The 25,945-nt window shown below is 29.8% G+C and overlaps 2 protein-coding genes across 3 annotated transcripts in view; both read right to left on the bottom strand.

The window, feature by feature from the left end:
• Positions 1-5,099: 5,099 nt before the first annotated feature.
• Positions 5,100-8,235, bottom strand: LOC100198990 (protoporphyrinogen oxidase). Of its 2 annotated transcripts, none has more exons than XM_065788304.1 (4): positions 7,835-8,235; positions 7,440-7,693; positions 6,290-6,437; positions 5,100-6,001 (listed from the first exon to the last, which is right to left on the bottom strand). In XM_065788304.1, exons 2-4 carry the CDS (start codon positions 7,686-7,688, stop codon positions 5,193-5,195), a joined length of 1,206 nt encoding a protein of 401 aa, XP_065644376.1. In that variant the 5' UTR covers positions 7,689-7,693; positions 7,835-8,235; the 3' UTR covers positions 5,100-5,192. The 2 variants fall into 2 exon arrangements, with proteins under 2 accessions (XP_065644376.1, XP_065644375.1); XM_065788303.1 differs by having other exon boundaries at positions 7,440-7,688.
• A 140-nt stretch (positions 8,236-8,375) lies between these two features.
• LOC100202565 (pre-mRNA-splicing factor ATP-dependent RNA helicase DHX16) overlaps positions 8,376-25,945 on the bottom strand; it is a 50,312-nt gene continuing 32,742 nt past the window's right edge. The window contains exons 5-7 of the mRNA XM_065788302.1: positions 16,704-16,926; positions 13,837-14,116; positions 8,376-10,056 (exon numbers count right to left, since the gene is read on the bottom strand). Coding sequence (XP_065644374.1) covers positions 8,466-10,056; positions 13,837-14,116; positions 16,704-16,926 — 2,094 coding nt within the window. The 3' untranslated portion in view covers positions 8,376-8,465. The remainder of the gene's footprint in view (positions 10,057-13,836; positions 14,117-16,703; positions 16,927-25,945) is intronic.

Here is a 25,945-nt window from a genome sequence, read left to right as displayed (position 1 = left end):
ATCGATTTACAAAAAGTAAAATCTAGATTGATGAACTTTGATGTAACTAAATTAAAAGGATTTGATGGAGTAAATCCTAGAGTCCTAAAAAATTGTGCGGACGCTTTTGTAATACCTCTAACACTTATCTTCAATTCCTCAACTGCAACTCCGGAAGTTCTAGATATGTGGAAGTATTCGGAAGTCACTCCAATACTCAAAAAGTCTCGAAGACCAGTCTCAAAGATATCAATACCGATTAAAAATACTTGAGGGAATAATGCACAAATCGATCTCTGATCACTTGCTAACCAATGGTTTATTTACTAAAGTTCAGGATGGTTTTGTGAAAAGAAAAGGATGTACAAAGAATCTATTGGAATCTCGCGACATTTGTACTGAAGTCCCTAATAATAGCCAACCTGTCACTGGTGTCTATACCAATTTAGTCAAGGCTTTTAACAAAGCACCACAAAAATGACTTAAATATAAATTGAAAGCTTACGACATACCAGGAATGCCCATAGAATGGATCAAATTATGGCTATCCGTGCATCTACAGAGAGTTACAATTAAACTCGTCTACAAAGAGTTACAATGGAAAAACAAGCGGAATTCCTCAAGGATCCGTTTAAGGAACCTTACTTTTTGTGATATACATCAACGACTTACAAGACAACATTTTCAACCATTTAAAACTTTATGCAGACGACAAAAATAATGACAGTTATAAAAACACCAGCTAATGCGCTATCCTTGTAAAACGATATTGACAAAGCCGTTAAATGGTCTAGAAATTAGCCTATTTTTTTCAACTTTGGTAAATGTAAGGATATGCAAGCTAATCGCAAATAAAATTAAATTAACACATAATTACATAATGATAGGCCAAAATGTACTTTATTTATTTAAAATGTACCACAGCCAAGTGTGAGGTTGGTACTTTCGTGTCTGATGATTTTAAATAAAGACTACACGTAGATGCAGCAGTAGCAAAAGCAAACTGGAAATTAGGTGTGCTAAAAAAAGCATTCAGAGGACGCGGTGTATTTCTCTGGCGAAAATTATATACTTCATACATTCGACCTCATCTAGAGTTCGAAATCCAAGCCTGGTCACCATACCTTAGTGGCGATATCAACAAATTAGAGCAAATTCAACATCGTGCAACAAGATTAATAAACTCCCTGAGACACCATACTTATGAAAAAAGATTAGAAGCACTGGGACTGACAACAGATCAGAGATGAAAAACCTTAAACAAGTAGATTTTTATGTAGCATAACGTTATCCATTTTTCAAAACAAAACAACGTCATATGACCTAAGATGTAACCGCGAGTTTAAGCTTCAACCACAAGTCAAAAACTGCATAGAGACCCAACTTTTTTACAAATCGCGTTTGTGCACCATGGAATGCACATTCCATTAACACCATCAACTTAAAATCTGCCAAAATTTTCAAGGTTGCAGCATCAGAACACTCGCAAGTAATAGAACTATATGTATCAAACTCGTCAGCATAGCAAAGTCTGGCGCCGAGCTCCGTCAAACTTATTAACATTTTTTATGATTACTGAATAAACTAAACTACATTAAGGGGGTGCCGACAGATAACTTTCGAAATTTTTTTTTGAACAACTTAATATATATATCTTTCTCAGTAAATTTATAGAAATATATATCGTATGAGTAATTCCATGTCAAAACAACCAGGCCATGCAACCCTATGTCTTTGGATTTTTTTTATATTTTTACCATAGTTAGTACATTATAAAATAAGATAAATCCCAAAATTTTAAGGTCTAACTCCCAACGGTTTGTGAGTAATGGTTGTTTTAATTTTAGCTACTATTATTGATTTAGTCATTTTCCGCCATTTTTAATTTTACATTTCTCTTTATAAAACCAAGCCTTTAAACGTGTGAATTCTAAAAATAAGTGACTTAGTTAATCTCAAGGTGAGGAATTTAAATATATAAATAAAAAACTCATTTTATAATTAAAAAGTACCTAAATATCAATTATAAATGTTAAAATAATGGACACCTGCCCCAGTAAAATTTTTAGGTGTGCGGTAAATTATTAAAGCCTAAAATTTCAAATTTGGTCATTGTATGTTTGAAGAACATTGTGTGAAAAAATCATTTATGCCAAATACATAGTTTTGTAAATATTTTACTTTTGTACTAAAAATGTATATATAATTGTAGGGGCGGAGCACGATTTTTTGGTGTTTGAGTGAAATAACTTCCATCTAAGTTCTATACTCCATACCTTTGAATGTTCATACTTATGTTATTTAAGGATGTTTTGCAAAAAATTGCGTTGCAAAGAGCCTGGAAACAGAAATACCCTAAAAAGTAGAAATCATCCGCCCAAACGTGAAGGGAATTGATTTTTCCAAACAGAAAAATTACTTACTTTAATAAGACTAAAAATTGTACATATTTTTAAAATTTTGTCAAAAAATCATTTGGCATTTAGAAGGTATAACCATGTAAAGTTTACAACGCCCTCAAAACGAGGGGTTTGTTTAATTAGGTATGATTTCTAAATAAATCATTATTTTTCAATGAAATTTTATTACCTTAATGAAATTTCTACCTAGTTTAGGATATTAGAATTCATATTTCAAAAAATTAATTTCCCCACGTTTTAGATTTCTAATTTTTAGGGTTTTTTTGTTCCCAAGTTCTTTGCAGCGCAAATTTTTGCAAAACATCTTTAAATGACATAAGTATGAACATTCAAAGGTTTGGAATATAGAACTTACCTGGAAGTTATTTAACTCAAACACCAAAAAATCGTGAATCCGCTCCTGAATTAAACGTGCAATTTTTTTTCCTAAGAGTAATTCCATTTCAAAACAACCAGGCCATACAACCCTAAATTCTCTGATTTTTTTTTCAATTTTCGCCAAAGTACTTTAAGAAAAAATGATAATTCCTACCTAAATCTAAATCTAAGTGGTTCTCAAGTTATGAAAGTTTTTTTAATGCATTTTTTGTTTCTTTTTTGTTCCTTGGTTCTTTGTCTTTTCCAATTATCAAAGTTTAATTGCTGAATTCAGACATATTCATTTAATTTAAATGTTGCAATTAGTTCTACATAAATAATGTAATTAATACTTGTGCATTTTTGAACTTGCAAGTATAACATTTTTTAATTCATTATCAAAATGATTTCATGTGATATTGGTAAAGTTTTGAAGTCAGAATGCCATAAAACCTCATACTCTAGAAATAAAGAGATTTTTTTACTACATGACCTAGACACTGATACTCGTCAAAACATTTTATGGAGATCTGATTTGCGTGCTTGTGAAGAACTACTCAGCATTTGTAGTCACCATTTTCACTACTTTGGAAAAAGATTTGAAAAGAAAAATGGCAATTGTTGTAATGTTTATAAAGTGCATAAAAAAAATGAAAGGTAATTTGATTTCAAATATATTTTATGTAATTATATCAAAGAAACCCTTCTTTAATTTTCAAATTGTATTACTTTTCTGATGGATGTGGAGGACAGTATAAAAATTTTCAAAATCTATGCCATCACTCAGAAGATTTTTTATTGAAAGCTGAATGGATATTTTTTGCAACCAGTCATGGCAAATCTTCTTGTGATGCAATAGGTGATACAGTTAAACGAACAACAGCAAGAAAACGTCCAAAAAAAAATCAAATACTAACAATCGATGCAATGTTTGAATTTTGCACTCAAAAAACGCTCACAATAAAGTTCTTTAAAATTGATAAAGGAACTATGGTTAATGTTAGAGCTACATAAAATAAACGATTTGAGAAGGGAAAAACAATACCAGGAAGTCGAGGATTTCACCATTGCATACCAGTTTCGAAAGCATCTATGTTATTTAAAAAAACTAGTAACAATATAAATCCAAAATCTATAAATATAACTAAAAAATCAAGTTACCAAAGTTTAATAAATTTTGAGCTAATGCAGAAATGCAAATATTACGCATGTACACATGACTCGTTTTGGTGAATTGCAGCAGTTGAAGAAAAAGATGAAGAATATAATGATATAAAAATAAAGTTTATGCATCCACACGGTCCATTTGAACAGTTTTTCTGGCCGAAAAGGAATGATTATTGTTGGATACCAATCACCAATAACATTTTGGTGCACTTATTAATATAATAACATTAATAAGTGCACCAAAAATAATATCAGACAAATATGAACTTTCAAAAAAAGATTTTAACAAAATTATTAAGTATATATTTGTAAATCAATAATTTTTAATGGATATATTATAAAAAATTGTATATAAATTCAAGTATGCATCATTTTTATTTATTTTGAATACTACGATAAGCGAAATATGCTATATTTGCTTTTTTTGTAATATTTTTCATTTAATTTTTAAACTATGTGTTTGGCAGAAATGATTTTTTCACAAAATGTTTTTCAAACATACAATGATCTAATTTGAAATTTTAGGCTTAAAAAATTTACTGCACACCTAAAAATTTTACCGGGGCAGGTGTCCATTATTTTAACATTTATAATTAATATTTAGGTACTTTTTTTATTATAAAATGAGTTTTTTATTTATATATACAAATTCCTCACCTAGAAATAAACTAAGTCACTTATTTTTAGAACTCAAATGTTTATAGACTTGATTTTATAAGGAGAAATGTAAATTTAAAAATGGCGGAAAACGACCAAAACCATAATAGTAGCCAAAATTAAAACAACCATTACTCACGAACCGTTGGGAGTTAGACCTTGAAATTTTGGGATTTATCTTATTTTATAATGTACTAACTATGGTAAAAATATAAAAAAAATCCAAAGACATAGGGTTGCATTTTAAAAAAAAAATGGTTGTTTTGACGTGGAATTACTCGTATGTGGTATTTATTTAACACTTCGAGTTAAGCTTATTAGCGAACAACTTTTGTGCTTTCTACCAAAAACGGAGCATGACTGCATAAGCAAGACACTGAGATCCATGATCGAGACTTTAAAAAAACTATAAAAGTATCATCATGAACCCGTCTCGAGACAAAGCAGTGAATTAAAGCACAACTTGTTTTATTCAAGATATATTGAAACTGATTGCAAATGTAATAAAAAAAAGGCAAATAGAAGAAAATTTATTATCCCGCAATTCCCATAGAAAAATATAAATAAAAAATTAAATAATTTAAGTTTTTTCTAAAGTTATACAAAAATGGTTCAATACATGTGATTTGATGCTAACCATCTCAATGCATCATTTTTCGAATTAATAATAGCATCATTGATTCCCACTCCTCCCCATGAGGTTCCAGTAATTAACAGAGGCAGACCACTTGCCTTTAGGCAACCTTTTATTTGCTCAACTCTTTCATCGTGGCCTATATAATACTGTGGAATACAATTTTTTTGTATTTTGCATAATACACGACGAGGCATGGAGCGAAATCCTAAAATATCACGAACATTTTTAACAGAATTCTCAATAATCATGTTTTCATCACAACTATTTGGATTTCCAAAAATCTCTTCAAACCATGCTCCTCCTGACATAACGGTTAAAATTGCAGAGTTGTGTTGTGTTGGATGCGGAAGAGCAACAGAATCAAATGTCATACCCAATATATTAAGAGGCTGATTTGACGGAACTAAAAATCCAAATCCATTAAACGGAACCTTTTCGTTAACGTATTCTAGATTTACAACAGCCATAGTCGCAAAACTAATTGATCCTAACAACGATGATAAAGTACTATTCGCCTCTGTTAAAAGAGATTTTAAAGAGCACACAGGAAGAGAGGATATCACTGCATCGGCTTCCAAAACGCAGGAATTAGTCGTACAAAAAACCTTCTCATTTGAAAACGAAAGTTTTTCACATTTTGTGTCTAATAGTATTTGAACTCCATTTAATCTTAGAGAATCTGCCCAGTATTTTGGCAAAGCTTGCATTCCATTTTGAACAGTCCAACTAATCCATTTCTCACGTTTGGCTTTTAAAGCTAAATCTGATAAGCTCTCAGCATTTCCTTAAAAAATTTAATTTAGTAAACATGCTGTCCTGTTACACATACATTAAGTACTTTTACATGAAAACTGTGTTAAATATAAACTTAGCTCTATAAATGGAACATTCTGTGCTGTTAAATATAATAATGATAATATTATCTGAATCAAACTATTAATGTAAATTTTAATTAAATGTTAGCATGTCAGTTAAATATAAAACAAGTAACAAGTCCAACTAATTTATTACTAAACAAATTATTAAAATAATATTTCATAATATAATTGTAATCATTTTAAATTACACCTACCAGATTTAGAAAAAAACATTCCTCGCGTAACCGAACCATATTTTTTTTCAAAATCAAACACCTGTCGAAAGCAGGATTTCATACTCAGTACATTCGCATCACCACCAAATATACCACGACAAAGAGAAGTAGCAAGATAATCTGCTATCTAAAATAAATAATTAACAAAAGAGTACACAATTCATAGACGTATGGAGGGTATTTACTACATACAGATGAACTCAGGGTACTATATATAAGCATTCAGCGTACTACATACAAGATATATATATATATATATATATATATATATATATATATATATATATATATATATATATATATATATATATATATATATATATATATATATATACAGAGCCAGAAAAAGCTTATTTTGGTCTTTGAGATAGCTAACTTCCAGACATGAAGCAAAAGGCAAACATTTATATGTTTATACTTATGTCAAATAAGGATGCTTTGCAAAAAATTGCGATGATTGGAGGCTGGGAACAAAAAAGCCCCAAATTTTGTGCCCCCCTGCCCCAAACGTGAGAGCAACAAGTTGATGAAATATTTTTTGTACTGTTTTTAACTAGACTAATATTCATCGATAAATTTTAAACTTCATAGTAAAATATTTTAGCTTTCAAAAATTATGACCATATAAAGTTTAAAACCCCCTCAATTTGAGGGGGTTTTAAACTTTATATGTTTTGCAAAGCATCCTTATTTGACATAAGTATAAACATATAAATGTTTGGCGTTTGCTCCATGTCTGGAAGTTAGCTATCTCAAAGACCAAAAAAAGCTGGCTCCGGCTCTGTATATATATATATATATATATATATATATATATATATATATACAGAGCTCTGTATATATATATATATAATATATATATATATATATATATATATATATATATATATATATATACAGAGCTCTGTATATATATATATATAATATATATATATATATATATATATATATATATATATATATATATATATATATATATATATATATATATATATATAAGGTGCTAGGTAATCAGACAAATACGGGGGGTACTAAATATGTAGATCAAAGTTATTAAATATTTAATGAAAAAACCAGTGGTGAGACAAATCTATTTTATTTATAATGAAATGTTAAAAAAAAAACATACTTCTTTGTTGAAGCGCCTACAGAAAAAACTATAAATGCTCTCATCGTCATCAGTACCATTTTTTTCTACAAAAAGTTCTTTTGCTATTACTGATATAATCGAGCGGCTAAAGGGGTCTTGACGAAATAACATAGAAGAAATTGACGAAGGAAGTTCATTCATCTTACCATTGGCGTATATGTAACGAGTAGAAGTGATCTTGTTTCTTGGAATTCCAATAATTTTGCTACCTATACCAATATCAGACATCTATTCTAAACAAAAATACTTAAGCAACAAACATTAAATAAGAACACTAAACACAAAAATTTATATTAATTACCTACAAAAACTAGAAATACCAATAGACAATTATTAATAATAGTAAAAGTAAAGGAATGATTAAGGCTTCCTACTATGTTTAAGGCTTGCAAAGCAGTATCACCAATAGATCGAGCAGAACGTGGACCATGTTCAAAAACACTGCCATCTTCGTATAATTTACTCTGCAACCAACCACCAACACGTGGTTCACATTCCACTAATGTCACTTTACATGGTACTCGAGAATACTTGATTACTGTTTCAGCTGCTGAAAGTCCTGAAATTCCACTGCCAAGTATGATGATGCGAAAAGGATTTGGTATGCAATGCACCATCTATGTTAATTTTCATCAAGACTACAATATTCTCAAAATTAATAACTATATAAAATCTACTATGGTTAAAAATAAAGATTTGTTAACTTAGAACGTTTTTAAAAATAACAATTAAAAGGATCTAGGACTAGCCAGGATGATTTTAAATATGCACTTATTGATCAATTGTACTTTAATGCAAAACAAAATACACCTCCTTTACTTTTTAAAAGCAACCTTGACTAGCCTTAAACCATACATAAAATTTGCAAATATGTTAACGAAGCAATTTTAATAATGATAATAAACGATCACTATATAAGTCAAAAGATTTCTATTGTTTCTTGTCATTTAAATAAAAACATTAAATTTTTTTAGGTTCTATTTACAAGGGTAAAAAAGAATGATACTAAAATGCTCGGGCTTCAGTTTTAGACACCCCTTTAGTCTTAGGCATCTTTTTAGCAGAAGAGTCTTCTAATTCTTTAGCTTTGTAGTAGTGCGGGGCAACTTCAAGCAGCCATGAACTTTCAATTTCAATAATTGACCGCATAAATTCTTTACTTGTAAAAACTAGCTCATGATAAAGTACCCAACGAGGCTGTTCTTCAAATAAGCAACTATTGGGATGAATCATTACTGTTTGCATATGTTTTACAGTTCTATAGTTTCCTCCTTGCCCAAACTTGGCAGTGTGGTAAAAATAACCAGAGGTAATTGCTTTTCTAATACCAATGGAATCATGGGCTGCTGATGTTAGCTCAATTTCTATTCGATCAACAAGTCCTTCAAGTTGCTCCCGCACATCACGTGCACGTCTCATTGAACGAAATTGAATAAAATTTTCATAACACCACTGAGTACTGTGACCTGATTCAGCCCATTGATCATACACATTCATCAATGTTAAATGATCTCCTCCAGGACGAAAAAAATTTTTACGGGCATTATCTGCATGTACAATTTTATCTTTTGGTCTGTAAAATATGCTAGCATTGACTGAGAGCATAGCAGAAATTGTCAATATTTGTTCAACACATTTGTATTTTTCTGCAGCAATAATCATTTTAGCCATCATTGGATCTACAGGCAACTCAGCCATTTTACGACCTAATTTTGTTAGCTCTCCCATATGGTTTAAAGCACCCAAAGCATACAACTGCTCTAATGCTAGAATTAGTGTTTCTGCTGGAGGAGGATCCATAAAATCAAAATGAATCAAATCATTTATTCCTAAGCTTTTAAGTAACAGGACTACATTTCCTAAATTTGTTCTTTGAATTTCTGGTATGGTGTTTTCCTCAAGTTCATTTTTATATGCCCAAGCTGTATACAAACGAAAACACTTACCAGCAGCTACACGCCCAGCTCTACCAGCTCTTTGGTTAGCAGAAGCCTTTGAGACAGGAGTCACAACGAGAGATTCCATACCAGTGCGTGGGTTATAACTTTTTTGCTTACAAAATCCAGGATCTATTACATAAATAATTCCATTGATTGTAAGTGATGTTTCAGCAATGTTTGTGGCAATAACAATTTTTCTTGCACCAGGTGGAGTTGGTTCAAATATCTTTGCTTGCATATCTGATGGCAAATTAGCATAGATAGGCAAAATAATTAATTCCTTAATCTTGTTTCCTAACTTACGAGTTCTTTCTTGCAGCATTTCACTGCACGTTTCAATTTCTTCTTGACCACTTAAAAAAACTAATACATCACCATCAGGCTGAGTCAAATGTATTTGTAACACAGTAACAACACAAGCATCAATATAATCAGCTTCCGGAGCTTTGGTATAAAATATATCAACAGGAAATCGACGTCCAGGAATACGAAATATGGGAGCATCATCAAAAAACATTGAAAATTTCTCAGCATCAAGAGTAGCACTGGATATAAGTAGTTTTATATCTTTCCGAAATCTGGCAATATCTTTAATAAGTCCAAATAATATATCTGTGTGCAATGTCCTCTCATGAGCTTCATCAATTATCATGACACTAAAAAAATAATTGATATTAAAAATGTCAATATATATATACACACATATATAATACATACATATATATATATATATATATATATATATATATATATATATATATATATATATATATATATATATATATATATATATATATATATATATAAATGTATATATATGTATATATATATGTGTGTGTATATATATATATATATATATATATATATATATATATATATATATATATATATATATATATATATATATATATATATATTTATATATGTGTGTATATATATATATATATATATATATATATATATATATTATATATATATGTGTATATATATATATGTATATATATATATATATATATATATATATATATATATATATATATATATATACATATATATATATATATGTATATATGAAATGATTGCATTCATGATATTTTAAATCTAGTTACAAGTGTAATTATAAAGTATATTTGTGATTTATTCTTTTTGATTTTTTGTTACTATTGTATATATATACACTTGACTTATACATATAATAGCAACTCACAGTCACACACAAAGCACATGGGCAAAGCACATAACTTCATTGGTTCATTTATAACAAACAATGCCCGGACCACAGACAGCAAGGAAGAGAGGTGCATATGAATTAGAGCAAAATATGATAGCATCTCAGTATGAATAACAGACTTCGAGTGGACAAGCATCTTTAATTGCTTTTTAGTAATTGCTTTTTAGGCCATCATACTCATTTTATGGATTTTATATTCAGATAAATTTGTACTAAAGCTTTATTTTCTTATAAATTTTGTCACAAGTTTCACAAGTTAAAACTAAATGTCCTTATTTTTTTATATTTATGTTATGTTTTTAATATTTGCATTATTAATATAGTTTTAGATTAACAGAATCCCATTTGATGGTAAAAAATTCTAAACAAATTCTTATTGATTTCTTTTGGCCTCAAATAAAACAGTTTCTTGGCAGCAAGTTTCCAATTGAAAGTAAGATGATATCCAGAGAAGCCTTGTCTATTAGCTTTTTCTTGTTATTAGATACTAAATTAAAAAAAGAATTATAAAGTAATTCATAAGATATACAAGATATATACAGTACAATCTCTCTAATTCGAATCTCCTTAATTTGAAAACCTCCATAATTCGATTAAATGCAAAGTCACCATGAAATGCGGTTAAGAAAGTCTTACGTTTAACTTTCTATAATTCGAAACTCTATAATTCGAAAACCTCCACAATTCAAATGGATTTTTTAGACCTGTCAGTAAGATTCTCTCTGTAAATCGAAATTTTTAACTTCTGACGTGTAAAAGTAGGGGTGCACCAATGCATCGGCATTGGCCTGCCGATGCATCAACCATTTAGCTGATGCATCGACATCGGCCTTGATAACCATCGGCCGATACCGATTGTTTTGAAAACTTTTTAAATTTTATTTAATTATATAACTTATGGATCCAAACTATACAAAGAGAGAAGTTCAAAATCAAGAAATGCAAATTTAAAAAATATGAACATAAAGTATAACATATTTTAACCATAATAGAACAAATTGTGTTATGTTAGAAAGAAATATTAACATTTATAATATTATGAAAAGTATTAAAATGTTATATAAAGCTGTGAATCTATTTTTTTGTTTTCGTTTCTCCAAAAAAATTCTGATTCGCATGCACAAAAGCTAGATGTTCTCCGTGTTCTGCAGTTAGTCGGGACCATGTCGATTCATAAATTTCCCCCAGTACTAAACAATCTTTCGCTGAATACAGAAGGTGGAGCTCTGAATATTTTTTGCTAGGTGTGAGAGGTCTAAAATATTATTGCTACTAGAGTGTTTCTTTATACATGTTTCTTTGTAATTTCCCCACAATTTATAAGGACATTCTTTTTGATGCAGATTAGGCAGTGATAAGTAAAAGTTTATTTCATCAACTCTATAAGAAATGTAAGTAAATAAAAAATCAAACTATAATAAAAAATCCTAATTTTTATTGTTCAAAATATTACCCATTAATGAATATTATCAATATTATTTTATTTCTATAACTATTATTTATATAATAATTTATAATAATTTTTTCCTTAATAATTTAATATAAATTAGACAAGAACAAAATGTAAGCGATGTTTTTATTTTAAAATTATTACAACTTAAATTTTTTCTTTTTTCTTAAAATAAATTTGTGCCTCTGTTGAAAGTTTTTTTACAGTTCTTTGCTTTTGTTATTTTGTTAATGAGAGTACAAAGTACACTTTGTTAGTTGGTATTTTCCATTCATTTTAAGAATCCTTTAGAAATTTTGATAACTTTACACCTGTATGAGAGCCTGTCATTTTTTTTAAGTTGAAGCACAGCTGTCATAGAATTAAACTCTGAGTTTATCCAGTGTGCTGTTAAAGAATAAAAGCTCAGAATATTGTGATGTGTAGTCCATCTGTCAGTGGTAAAACTCAAAAAACCCGCTTTTGCTACATCATTCATAATTTGTGTTTTCATATTTTTCATAAATTAGAGGAACAACTGTTTCGGTCATATGCTTTCTAGAGGGCATAGTATACCTAAGTTCAAGATGCATAATTAGTTTGTTAATTCCTTGATCTGTAACTGAAGAATATGGGTGAATGTCTACACATATCATTTCTCCGATAAGCAGAGTTATTTTTTGAGCTCTTTGTTCACTTGACATCCATTTCTTATGCTTAATAATAATATCTTCAAGCTTAGGTTGATGTTTTTGGTCTAGAGAATCTGTAACACTCTTGCTAAAGGGATCTTTGCTGTTATCATTATTTTTATTGGTTGAAGTAGATCCAATAACATAGCTTTTTTTTTCTGTGTTAGTTTTTTTGAAACCTTTTAGATTTTCTATTTTCTGGAAAACTTTTACATGTTTTGCTTTCATGTGTCCTCTTAAATTGGATGTTGTCATTTTTTTGCCAGATGTGCCTCCTCTAACATAAATTAATAAGACTTAAAAAATATTGTTTTCATTGTCACTGAAATGGAATCTAGCATTTCCATTCCAGTATATAATTCCATCATATATCCAATATATACTACTTATTTGATTTCAGGGTCGATGCATCGGCATCAGCCTGTACCCATCGACATCAGCTAAAAGTAGGCATCGGTGCACACTAGTAAAAAGCTCATTAAACCGTCAAAATCTTTTTTCAATTTTTGAAAGTTGCGAGTTTTTGAAAAATGATTAGTGCAAATTATCTTCTACTGTTTAAAAAAATCATGGCATCAAAGAGACATAAAGAAAACAATTTAAAGTGAAAAATTTTTTTGCCACAATTTTTTCCCAGTCATGCAAAGTTCTTTGGAATTTATAAATGTGTATGTTAATTTCTTCGATTATTTTGTAATTAATTTTTACATTTTTGAATTATAATTTAATGTAAATATATTAAGAAATTTAACTGCTTAAATTTTTTTCAATTTAAACTTTTATTAACACTAAAAAATTGTATAGCACTTTCTTCTATTTATCATGCAGTATTATGCATTTCAAAATACAAATTTTAAAATAACTTTCATTTTATATAACAGATAACAAAACAAATAAATTAACTTAACTAACTTTTCCATATAGTGCTCATTCATTAATTTTGAACTATAGGGTTTCCATATATATATATATATGTATATATATATATATATATATATATATATATATATATATATATATATATATATATATATATATATATATATATACATATATATATACATATATATATAAAATTAACAACCTGTAACTAGCCAAATCAGGTTCCCCAAGAAACTCTCTCAGCAGCATTCCATCAGTCATATATTTAACAACTGTTTTTTCTGAGCAACAATCTTCAAAACGAATGCTGTAACCAACCTCGTTTCCAAGTTTAACTCCCATTTCTTCAGCAACACGTGCTGCAACACTCATGGCAGCCACACGTCTTGGTTGAGTGCAGCCTATCTTCTTTCCTTCTTTAGTGTAACCAGCTTCAACAAGGTATTGAGGAATTTGGGTAGTTTTACCAGAACCAGTTTCTCCTAAAATAAATTTTTTACAAATTTTAAACAACTATTTTTAACAATATTTTCCACCTGCAGCAAAAATAAAACTTTATTTATATACTCTCTGCACATTTTTAAACAAATAGGCATGATACGCTCTGTATGTTACTTTAAGTGAAGTTGTTAAATGACATAAGCATAACACATACCTAAAATAGGGGGTGAACTAGGGTGTCTAGACAGCTCATGAAAATAAATAAAATATTTTCATAACTTTTATTATTTTTGTGCATTTTATTCATTCAAGCCTGAGAAGTTTTAAAGGCTTTAGGGTTGAAACCTTCGGAGTCGCAGGCCACTTTACAATAAACAATAACTAGCTTTCTGGACCAGTAAGAGACCACTTTCTGGACCAGTAAGGGTCTTGGTAAGTCTATTCTACACTGACTATTTCTATACTTATTCCGTATTTCAATATTTTTTAGTGGTAGAAAAACTACACATATTGTATACCTTTTAAAGTTATGAATAAAAAAATAATTTATAAAGCTATTTACTTTCAAAATTTTGAACCAATAGTCATTGTGTGAATGGTTTTTTACCAGCGGTTCATATGTAAGTACCCAAAGCAGGTATTCTAAATAATACTTAGAATACCTGGTTGAAATATGTTGATTTATTAAAATCAGTATAAAAAGTTTAAAAAACATGTGGAAATAAACTTAAAAATATGTGGAATAATGAACTTACCATGACCCATATAATAGTTATATTACCATGACCCATATATGGATCATGGTAATATAACTAAGCATTAGCCTTTCCGTATAATAAAATGTTTAAAACGCTGAACGTTTGCATGTTTGTCAATTTGTTGAACCCTGTTTCAAAATTTTTTAATAATTTGACAACATTATTTTTCCTAATTCTGAGAGCTGCATATGCGGAACAAATTCCTCCTGGCGTTTTGATATAAAATATCAAGAACACAAACATTCAAGTTTTAAATCCATTTATTAGGACTCACTGTAACCATCGTTATGGTATAGGTCAAATTTAACAGTAATTAAATTAAAAAGGTTTTTGATGATTTTTTTTGAAATCATGTTATACTTTTGTATGTTCGGTGTTTTACATAAGAATATGCTAAATTAAATCAAAGAAAACTAGTGAAAGTTGTAAGTGAAAGTTATAAGTGAAAGTTATAAGCGAAAATTAGAAGCTAAAGTTATAAGCCAAAGTTATGTTTTTAGGTAAAAAATGGTTTTTATACAAAGTAATTTTTTAATAAGATTTTTGTCTTAAAAAAAAGCGGTTCAAAATTATTAGATATAATAACTAATATTTTCTAGAAATTTCCATGATCAATTGTATTGTTAAATTTTACTGTTTAAGACATTTTTTTGACTATTTTCAAAATAAAAAGTAATGTTTTCTTTTTTTTTGAACTTGTGGTAACTAAATTTATTACGGTGAAATTTAAAAAATGATTGTTAAGTATTCTGTCAAGGACATTTGAAATGAAAGCTTATGTTTTTCAAAAAATTTAACATGATATAAGGATATAAAGGTGAAAAATGTTTACTCTTAACTTTAGCTTTCTCATCTCACCTACTCATTCTAAGTTATCTTATTTTGACTCGAACTATTTTTCTGAAACATGTCTTTACATACTCAATATATTTCTGAAATAGTTAGTTACATTTCAAGGTTGTTTACAAATAGTAAGATTACTAACTTTAAGTAGACACCTTATGAAAATGAATAAAATAATAATGGTCATGATAATAAAAATAATATTTATTTTTATTATCATGACCATTATTATTTTATTCATTTTCATAAGGAAAAAAACAACAACATAAGATTAAAAAATAATAATAAATGAAAGAAATAAAAAAAAAATTATAATATACAACAGAATTAAACATATATAATAAATGGCTAAAATGAAAATAAAAACAAATAATATATAACTGTATAAAAAATTTATGTATCACTATTAATTAATAAATAATAACTAAAAAATAAAACAATAAATGACTAACAAAATATAATAAGTAAAGCTATATACAATAAAGAACTAAAGAGAAAAAAAAAATCATTACTACAAGACCACATAACATACTAACGCCCAACCACTTGCATCTTTATAGTCAAGCACAAACTATTTTCGCTAAAACTTTCTGCTAACTCATCAGAAAAATATTCCTATCCCAATGCCAAACTTACACTTCCTCCTCTCATACACATAAACATTACAATCTTTGCCTGATCATCATAGATAAACTAGTAAGTTGGGGTCTACCTTTATCAAATGTGTAACTTGGTAACTATATAGTCTCAAATTCAAACTTTGGTTTCAATAGTTAAGTAAATCAGATGTTTAAATAAACAAACATAACAATTCATAATAAAAAAAATAAAATAAGGATGATGGTGATATTACTGATAACGATGATAATAAAGATGACAATTACATTTTTTACAACAAAAGTAAGATTAAATTTTTTTTACAACAAAGGTAAGATTAAATTTTTTTTACAACAAAGGTAAGATTAAATTTTTTTTACAACAAAGGTAAGGTTAAATTTTTTTACAACAAAGGTAAGATTAAATTAACCTTCTATGATAAGAACTTGATGTGCTTCAATAGCTTCCAAAAGAGATTCTCGAAATTTAAAAATTGGTAAGCTTCTCCTACACTCCATGATACTCTCTTTTTTTTTTTTCACTTCACTAACAATAATGTCTTCTTCACTTAGTTTTGTGCCTGGCATTCGATCAGCCATTATGAAGGCTATCTGATCCTCTTCCACAAGCAAATCATATTGTTTTTCTCTCTCCTAAAATAAAAACTTGTTTATATCAAGTGATTAAACAGTCTTCAATAATAAAAACTTGTTTATATAAATTAATATAGTTTATTAATTTTATTTATAAAGCAACCACTCTCAAAAATTTATTTGGGAACTATGAATACTCTAATGTAGTTAAACCATAACTTGTCTGGTGTCGTTATTTTTGTAATAAATATTTTATGTTTAAATTATTTTAAACTTAAATAAACAAATATAAAGCTAGAATAATATAAAATAAAAATAATAAATAAAATAATATAAAATAAATAAATAAATAAATAAATAAAACTAAAAACATATTTTTAACTTAGAGAAACAATGAAACAAAAAACAAGTATTTTCTGAACACTTTTCAAATAAAAATTTAGATTAGTTCTTATTTTACATTCAAATTTTCTGATTCTGGTTTTTATTAATTTATATTTGTCAGAATCAACGGGCTTCAAAAAAGAAAGGGCTTTTCAACAAATTATTTCTAATAAGTTTTATAAAGTTACATTTTTAATTAGAAAAAAAGTATAAACTATCAAAAGCCCCAAAAAACTTAGAAAATGCAATTCATTGGTCAAAAAATTGCCAAAATAATTAGTTTAGATTCCAGAATTCAGTTAGTTGCAATGCAATTTGATACTAATGAATTTTACACTATAATTTCAGCAAAAATTTTATACAAATAATTGATTTTACAAAAAACTACACAGAAATTACAGAGGACACTATTCATTAATTAAAAATTGCAGCAAAACTACTGTATTTTAATCAGGATTGGCTGGTTTAAATCACATTAATTTAAATCAAGATTCAAATCAAATGATTTTTTTGGATGACTAATAGGGTGGGTCATATTTTTTAGTTTATTGTCACTACTACAAAAAGTTGCTAAATGAAAATAAAAAGAAAACAATGACAACTCAAGCTTCCTTCAACATCTTAGTGGGCAACTTTTTTGAATTCACCAACAAATCAAATGGAATATTTCAAATTTTATTTAATTAACTATAACCTAACTTGACGTTGTTTTGAATTCACGAATAACTTATTTCAAATTTCATTTTTCACTCACTGTTCTATTGTTTAAGATTGGTGAATTATAATTGTACCATTAGATGTCATGTAAAGAAGCGTGTTAAAATTCGCGCATTTTTTATGATTACTTTTAAGGGTTATTTTAATGACTATTGTAGTTAAAGAATTGTCATCAGAGTTTCAATTTGTATATGTATAAGACTTTATGTAATGAACATAATAAAATCAATAACTATCAGATAGTTGTTTTTTAATATATAAACACAATAATCCGGGCCGCCCTGAACAAGGGTGTAGAGGGTGTCCCACCCTCCCCAAAGCTGTCATATAAGCATTTAAGTTAGCACATTTAGCATTTGAGTTGGCAAGTTTTAAACTATAATTGGCAAATTTCAAATATTGCGGACCTTTTTTTTTTTTTTTGGTGTCACTAGTTGGGGCAAAAAATACATATGACACCCCCTCCCCACCCTATGAGAGAACTCTTCGAGACTGCCCTGGTGATAATGCAACACTCACAATATTGTAAGTGTTCTGAATGCATATTGCAATATTAATATTGAAGTATGTATACTTTAAATACATTTTGATTGTTAATGTTAAAGTTTAACACATTGTAGAATTGTTCAAATGTTTGTGTATTGATTTGTTGGCACTTTATATTTACGTTCATAAGAGAATGGCTTCACAAGAGAACATGGCTTTTTAAATTTATTTTTTGTAAATGTGGATTACAAATGATTTTTTATTTTTATTCTATTTAGATTGCATAATGAACTTGAAGAAAAAGTTTATCATATTAGGAAGTGACACAGAACACTCAGTATTTGGCCAACCCTGTAAACTTCCAGAAAGTCAACTGCCGACAAAAGCAGAAGTCTTTAAGCATTATCTCTACATCAGACACACTAAGACTTTCTCACAATCCTTAGACTCTGAAGAACCATCAAACAGAAATGTAAATAAGATAGTAGGTGATGATTTGGTAAACATATGGTCGAGGGCCGGGTTGCCAACGATGTTATATATCAGCATTCTGAAAAGTTTAGATAAATTGGTTACTGATACAAAACGATTGAGGAAATATGTTGGTGAAAAGAAAAATTCATCTACATTTAAGTGCCAACTTGGTTTTTCCAACAAATTATTCGACATTTGTCCTTACAAATGTGTTAAACGTGGTATCAGGGACCGATTAAACTGCCATTGTTCCACCGAAGTTCCTTTTAAGGAATGGGAGTTTTGGCTTAATCAAAAGAGTAATCATAAAATGTAAATTGGCCAGATTGACCAAGAAGAAACAGAACAAATCCAAAAGCCAAATATTTGTAAAGAATGGGAAATTCAATTAGGAAAAACGAATGCAGAAACATGCCAAGCTTCGTAGTTGACAATAATTCTTTCCTGGGAGAGCGATAAAAAAAGGAGTTGTTGCGATGATAATGAGGAATATGACAAAGCTACTAATTCAGAAGACAGCTCACATAGTGGACATGATCCCGAATATCGCAATGTATTTCAGTACAAAGAACTCTACATGGAACAAACAGGAGTTAGCAACCAAGATGTATGCAAAATCGTTAACGCTTGCTTAAAAGATATATCATTCAATTCACCACAATACATATTAGATCCAGCAAAATTTAAAAGGTAAAGAGAACTGTTGCAACAAAAAGATTTCGAAGAACATGCAGAATTGACCATAGAAATCATTGGAATCGGATTTGATGGCCATATAGACAAAACCCTAAGGTGAGTGGAACAAGACAATGGTAAAGTTGGCAGGGCCACTTCCATCAAAGAAGATCATTATGTTATCTGTTCATATCCCAACAACATCTACTTTGATCACATTTGTCCTCAAAGTGGTAAAGCAGTTGATGTTGCGAAAGAAATTATTTCAGTTTTAAACAACAGAAATTTTCTTGTGACTTTACAAAGTGTTATTTGCAATGAAACCAATGTAAATACAGGGTGGAAAAATGGTATCATTTGTTTACTTAAAATTTGTACTGGCAAACCTCTTCAATGGTGTATTTGTTTGCTTTATTTGAATGAGCTACCTCTCAGAGCAACTTTCACTGGACTTGATGGCTATACATCTGATCCTACTGTATTCAAAGGCATTCTTGGTGATCAATTACCTTTTGATGCTCATTTTCTACAAATAGTTGAATTTGCCAGTGTAAACGGAGTACTCATTGAAATATCTGAATATGTCATTCATATTCTCCGTAAAGATCAGAAATACTTACTTAAAGCATGCAATGCTGTTATCCAAGGATTCCAAATTTGGATGTAAAAACAAAGAAGTATTTCACAAATACTCTTTCCGGATATCTTAATAATGCCAGGTGGCTCACATTTGCCAATCGTCTGCTTCAGTTATACAGGTCAACCGTAAAACCAATGATAAGTCTGATAAAAATTGTTGATTACATCACCAAAGTTTACTGTTTCTGTCTTTTTTTAACCAAGAAAATTGGAAACGCATTAAAGGAGCACAGAATTTTTTCATGATTATAAAATGTATTCTTAATCTTAATCATCCTGATACAGTAGCAATCGCCCAAAAAGTATTGCAAAGAAACTGTTATTTTGCTCATCTTGAAAATATTTTGTTGTCAGCCATCAAAGATGAAGACGAGAAAAAAGCGGTCGATGCAGCAAAGAAAACTATTGTATGTAGAAGAGAAGATAATACTGATAGGGTACATGTTTTCTCTCTACAAAAGATTTCTCTCTATTTTCATGCTTCCTCCTATTTAGAAATGGTCGACTGGTCAAGTGTTGATATCTCTCCTCCTCCCATTTTAAGTGAGCAATGAAGATCTCAAAATCAATAGCACTCTACAAGTTCCTGATATTCCATGCCATTCTCAAAATGTTGAACATCTGGTTGAAGAAGTATCTACAGTATCCAAGATTGTCGCAATCTATAAAAAACGTCATGGAATGCTTGTTTCCACTTCAAACTCGAAACTTAAATATCCAAAATTTGACAGTAAAAAGGACTTTATATAAGGATTTTGCATTTCCACATTCTTTTTTAGTATACAAATGTAGCTTTTATTCTTTACACGGTGTTTTTACTTATTTTCAGGTGATATGTAGACAAATAACAGTGGATCTCATACTCATAAAATATAAGCAAAAGTTGCCCCCTTTAAACTAAATTCAAAAAGGCTAATATTTTACAGGTAGTCATATTACATGGTGTAGCAACTTTTCCCACTAGTAACGATGCAAAAATCAGAAAAATTTAAATTATGACCCACCCTAATGATTAATAATTTAAATCAAATTTTTCTTTTATATTTGATTTTAATTATAAAAAATTCTTTAAAAACTTTTTTATCATATTTAAAAACAAAATAAAACAAATATAGCAGATATGCTGTATTTACATTCTCTCCATTTTGAGCATCTTTTATTTTACCCTTTTGTTATCAAAAGCCATTGGAAATAGTTTTTCAGCTTCGTTCTTTCTTGTTGGACTGCTATAGCCTGGTCTTAACATCAACATAAGTTCTTGGAATTCTGGATGTTCAACTAATTAAAATGATGAATTTGTTGCAAAAATCAATTTTTGCACTCTGTTCATCAAGTGCAGCCTTTTGACTCTGACATGTTCTAACAACACGTTACAATAACCCAGAACATTTTTATTTAATAAATCATTATTATTTATATTTTCTGTCCGTTACTTTTCTGCAGATTTAAATTAAATTTTGCACAGAAACTGATGATGACCCTGAGGTTTTGTAACATCAAATTGACTGTTGGGAGAAGCAATTTGAAATTCAATTTCTAAAAAAATAATGTTAATTAAATAATACTAATTACAAAAAAATAAACTACTATTATAAAGTGCACATTGTATCAGCTTCTGTATTGTTTTCATGACAAAATTTAAGCGCACTTTCATTTATGCCACCAAACTCTGCAGTTCTTTTTTGCATATCCTACATCATGTTTAGTGATGATTAGCATGATTACAGTAAAGTAATGATTAGTAGACAAACATTTCCCTCTATCGTTTTTACACCTTGTCTAAAAGAGAAAGGGCATCATTGGAAGATCTGCCCCGGATATGACAACAGTATTCCATACAAGGACGGATTTGAGATTTATAGAGAGAAATGCAACCTTAGCAGATGCTAATTTTGCAATGGATTCGATATATGGTTTCCAAGAAAGATCAGAAGTAAGAGTTAATCCTAGAAGATGAAGAGTAGATGACTAATTGAGTACACTACGCTTCATAAATAAAGGAAGGAATCTTAATTATTGCGATAAGGATTGGCTGAAAAAAATTGGATTTTATCTGAATTAAAGTTCACCAACCACTGTGAGCCCCATGTTGTAGCGGAAGTGAGATCCTTTTCAAGCTCAAATGCCCCCTCCAAGCAATCAGAGAGTGTTGACTTTTTATCAAGACAAGAGTAAATGGTACTATCATCAGCAAATTACCAAGACCACAAAATTTCATTAATTAATAAAAATGAACTTATAAAAGAAAAAAACACTAATAATTATAATTGCAAAATAAAAATTGTATGCCTAATTAATGAAAATGCTTATCAAAAAATGTTATTAATTCATTGTTTCTTAACAAAATAACCCTGATAAACAGTATATTGGCTTAACCAAAGGTGAATAAAAAAAATATAATGTCAACGACACACACAATCTTTTAAACATAAATTTACAAAAGTACTGTACACTGTGGACCAAAGAAAAAGCCAGGTTTTATGTCATGTCAATCAAATGAAACTTTTTTATTCAAGAGTATTTGTCTTATAATAATAAAAAAGAGCTTTTCTAAAATCCGAACATAGTTATAAATTGGGCAAAAGGGTAAAATTCTTTCGGTTCTATAAATATAGAAAAGAGTATTTAGAAAATTAAAAAAAATGTTGGTGATCACAAATGGCACATAAGCTAAAATAGAGGGGGTCAAAGCCCACTTAAGCATTTTAGATGTCTGTAAATACAATATTAACTACAACATTGCTCTTGATGTTGAGTATACTCTTCTACACATTTACAATTTGTTTCATGTAGGTTTAAGTTTAGGATGAAGTCTCCACACCGCTTAGCAAACTGACTTTAAATTGTTTAGAAAACTTGAATGATAGGAATCTTGGGTAGTTAAATTGCTGGTTTAGATAAGCACTCTGACATCACACTGAAATAGCCTGCTGCCAGGGGCTTCAGTACATACAGTATTGGACAAAACAAGTGCAACTAAATAATGCTAATTTAGTTTCTTTATATAAAAGTTCTGCATTTATTCAATTTAGAGAAATAACTATGTAACTGTTTAGAGACAAAGTTTTTCAAGTTTTATTCATCACAAAGTTCATTATTTGTACACGAAAATTAATAAATTAATCAAAAGCATTAAAAAAAGTTGGTTTCCTTCTAGACAAAACAAGTGCAACTCGACAAAATGTTGACCAAGCTGTATTTCGCTATCAATATTTCATGGCAAATCCTTTGATGTCGATCACAGCCTTGCATTTTTGAGGCAGATTCGATCAGGTGATCAATGAAATTTTGTGGAATCGCTGCCCAGGCCTTCTGGATTTGTTCAAACAGTTGATCCTTATTACGAACACCTTCATGATTAAATCTGCAGTTGACGATCTCCCACAGGTTCTCGATAGGGTTGAGATCCGGAGATTGAGGCGGCCAATCCATCACCGATAGGTGGTTGTCTTGAAACCACTGCTTGACTACTTTTGCAGTGTGTTTCGGATTGTTGTCTTGCTGAAAAACCCATTTTATTGGCACATTCCATTCAGCATGAGGTAACATAACATCTTTCAGGATATTTTTATACATGAAACGGTCCATTATTCCATCGTTTCGATGTATTGGACCTAGACCGTTAGCAGAAAAACACCCCATTACATTGCCTCCACCATGCTTCACGGTCTTGTGGCAGAAATGTAAATCGAGGCGTTTTCGGGCCGGTCGACGTACACAGCAAATGCCATCGCTCCCGATGATGTTGAACTTCGATTCATCACTGAACAGGACAGTTCGCCATTTCTGCACATTCCAGTCAATATGAGATGTAGCAAACAGGAGTCTTTTCTTCTGGTTTTTTAGTAAAATCAGCGGTTTCTTTGCAGGGCGTGGAGAAAACGATCATGTCGAGAAAACAATCAGACTACGTGCTTCAACAGCACGTTGTCTGAGTGTTCGGTCCGATACAGGCAGCTCTAATTGCTTTTGTATCTCGACAAATGATATCCAGGGATCCTTCTTGACGGATCTGACGATCATAGAATCCTCTCTAGAAGTGGTGGAATGTGGTCTTCCACCTTTGTTATCTGCTGCCAACTTCCCCGTAGAAAGATATTTGGAACATAGTCTTGATACGGTCCATTTTTTCACGCGATATTTATCACAAATACTTTTTTGTGACATTCCACTTACGTAATCGCCAATAATTTTCTTTCTTAGTTCCAATCCATAACTGTCGGGAGCCATTTTTGCACTTAAAGTCATAAAAATAATAAAAATAAATAATCACGCTTCTCAAGGCTTGCCGTGTTACATTTACCTTGTGATGATACAATAATGCTCTAACACAACGTCTTGGTTGGATGTGGACTGTATTGATGTAATGAAACACTTGTTGTATTTCACTTCTTGTATTGATGTTCTTCGATAAAACACGTTGATAAAACTCACTTTGATAAACTGTCTTGATAATACTGACTGATTGACTTCCATATACTGACTGAATTACATGTCGATTTACATGTCTCTTATATAGTGAAATGAACCTGTGTGAACCTGTTCTGGAAGATTATAGATGCTTCTTTTCGATGCTTCTGGATGCGTCTGGATGCTTCTGAATGTTTCTGGATATTTCTGGATGCTACTGGATGCTTCCAGATGCTTCTTCTGGAAACTTCTGGAAGCTTCTGCATGCTTCTGGAAACTTCTGGATACTTCCTTTAATTATTAACAAACTTCCGTGACATTGACACGGACCAGACTTAAGAAAATGAAACAAACCAAAAAAGTTGCACTTGTTTTGTCCGCTGCAAAATGGCACTTGTCAACGAAATTCTGCCTGTGTGCTGTCACCTGTCCAGACTCCTGAACTGTTTGCTGTGGTAGTATAGTTCGTTTCGTTTTTAAGACATGTAAAATTAGGAACACTTTTTAGCATTGTTCGATGTTGGTTGCAAATGTTTTGTCCAATACTGTACATCGACTGACAAATAGCCTGACTTGCAGCAGAGTGCTGCTACATCAACTGAGGGTTTGTGATGGGGCAGCAATCTTTTCTTACATTATTCTTTGTTTTTTCCTTCTTTTTCTGAAAACGCCGTATGCTATAAAGATAAGCAAAACTAGTGAGCAAATGCTCATCTGAACAAACTATAGATGATATATATATATATATATATATATATATATGTGTATATATATCAGAACATTTCCGATATATATGTATGTCGGAAATAATTTGCCGACCTTAATCTGTTAGAGTTCAACATCAGGTTGGCAAAAAAAAAAAAAAAATGAAACAAAGGTTTTACCATAAAAATTAGAAACAAGGTCAGCAATTTTTTGCCGACCTTAAACACTTCTAGGTCGGCAATAAAGTTGGCATTGTCGAATGCTGACCCTAATTCCAAGGGATTAAAATTTAAAAAAAATTCTTTAAATTATAGATTGTCTTTCCAAAACAAACCCTCAGTTGATGTATGTACACTCCTTGTATGTTTTACCTATTAAAGTCAGTTGATGTATGTATACTCCCTGCATGTTCTACATATTTTAGTCAGTCAATGCATGTAAACTTTCATCAATAAAACAAAAATAAAAATAAATATCTAAAAACAGTATAAAACCATAAAAAAACAAAAACATCAAAAATTATAGGACAATTATGCTTTATAACTTGATGAATTTTAGTTAATAAATAACACTTTTGGTACCTGTTACC

Source organism: Hydra vulgaris, chromosome 01 (assembly GCF_038396675.1).
Source record: "Hydra vulgaris chromosome 01, alternate assembly HydraT2T_AEP".
Lineage (NCBI taxonomy): Eukaryota > Metazoa > Cnidaria > Hydrozoa > Anthoathecata > Hydridae > Hydra > Hydra vulgaris.
Note: the sequence above shows the minus strand (reverse complement) of the source record. Positions and strands in the feature narration are given on the sequence as shown.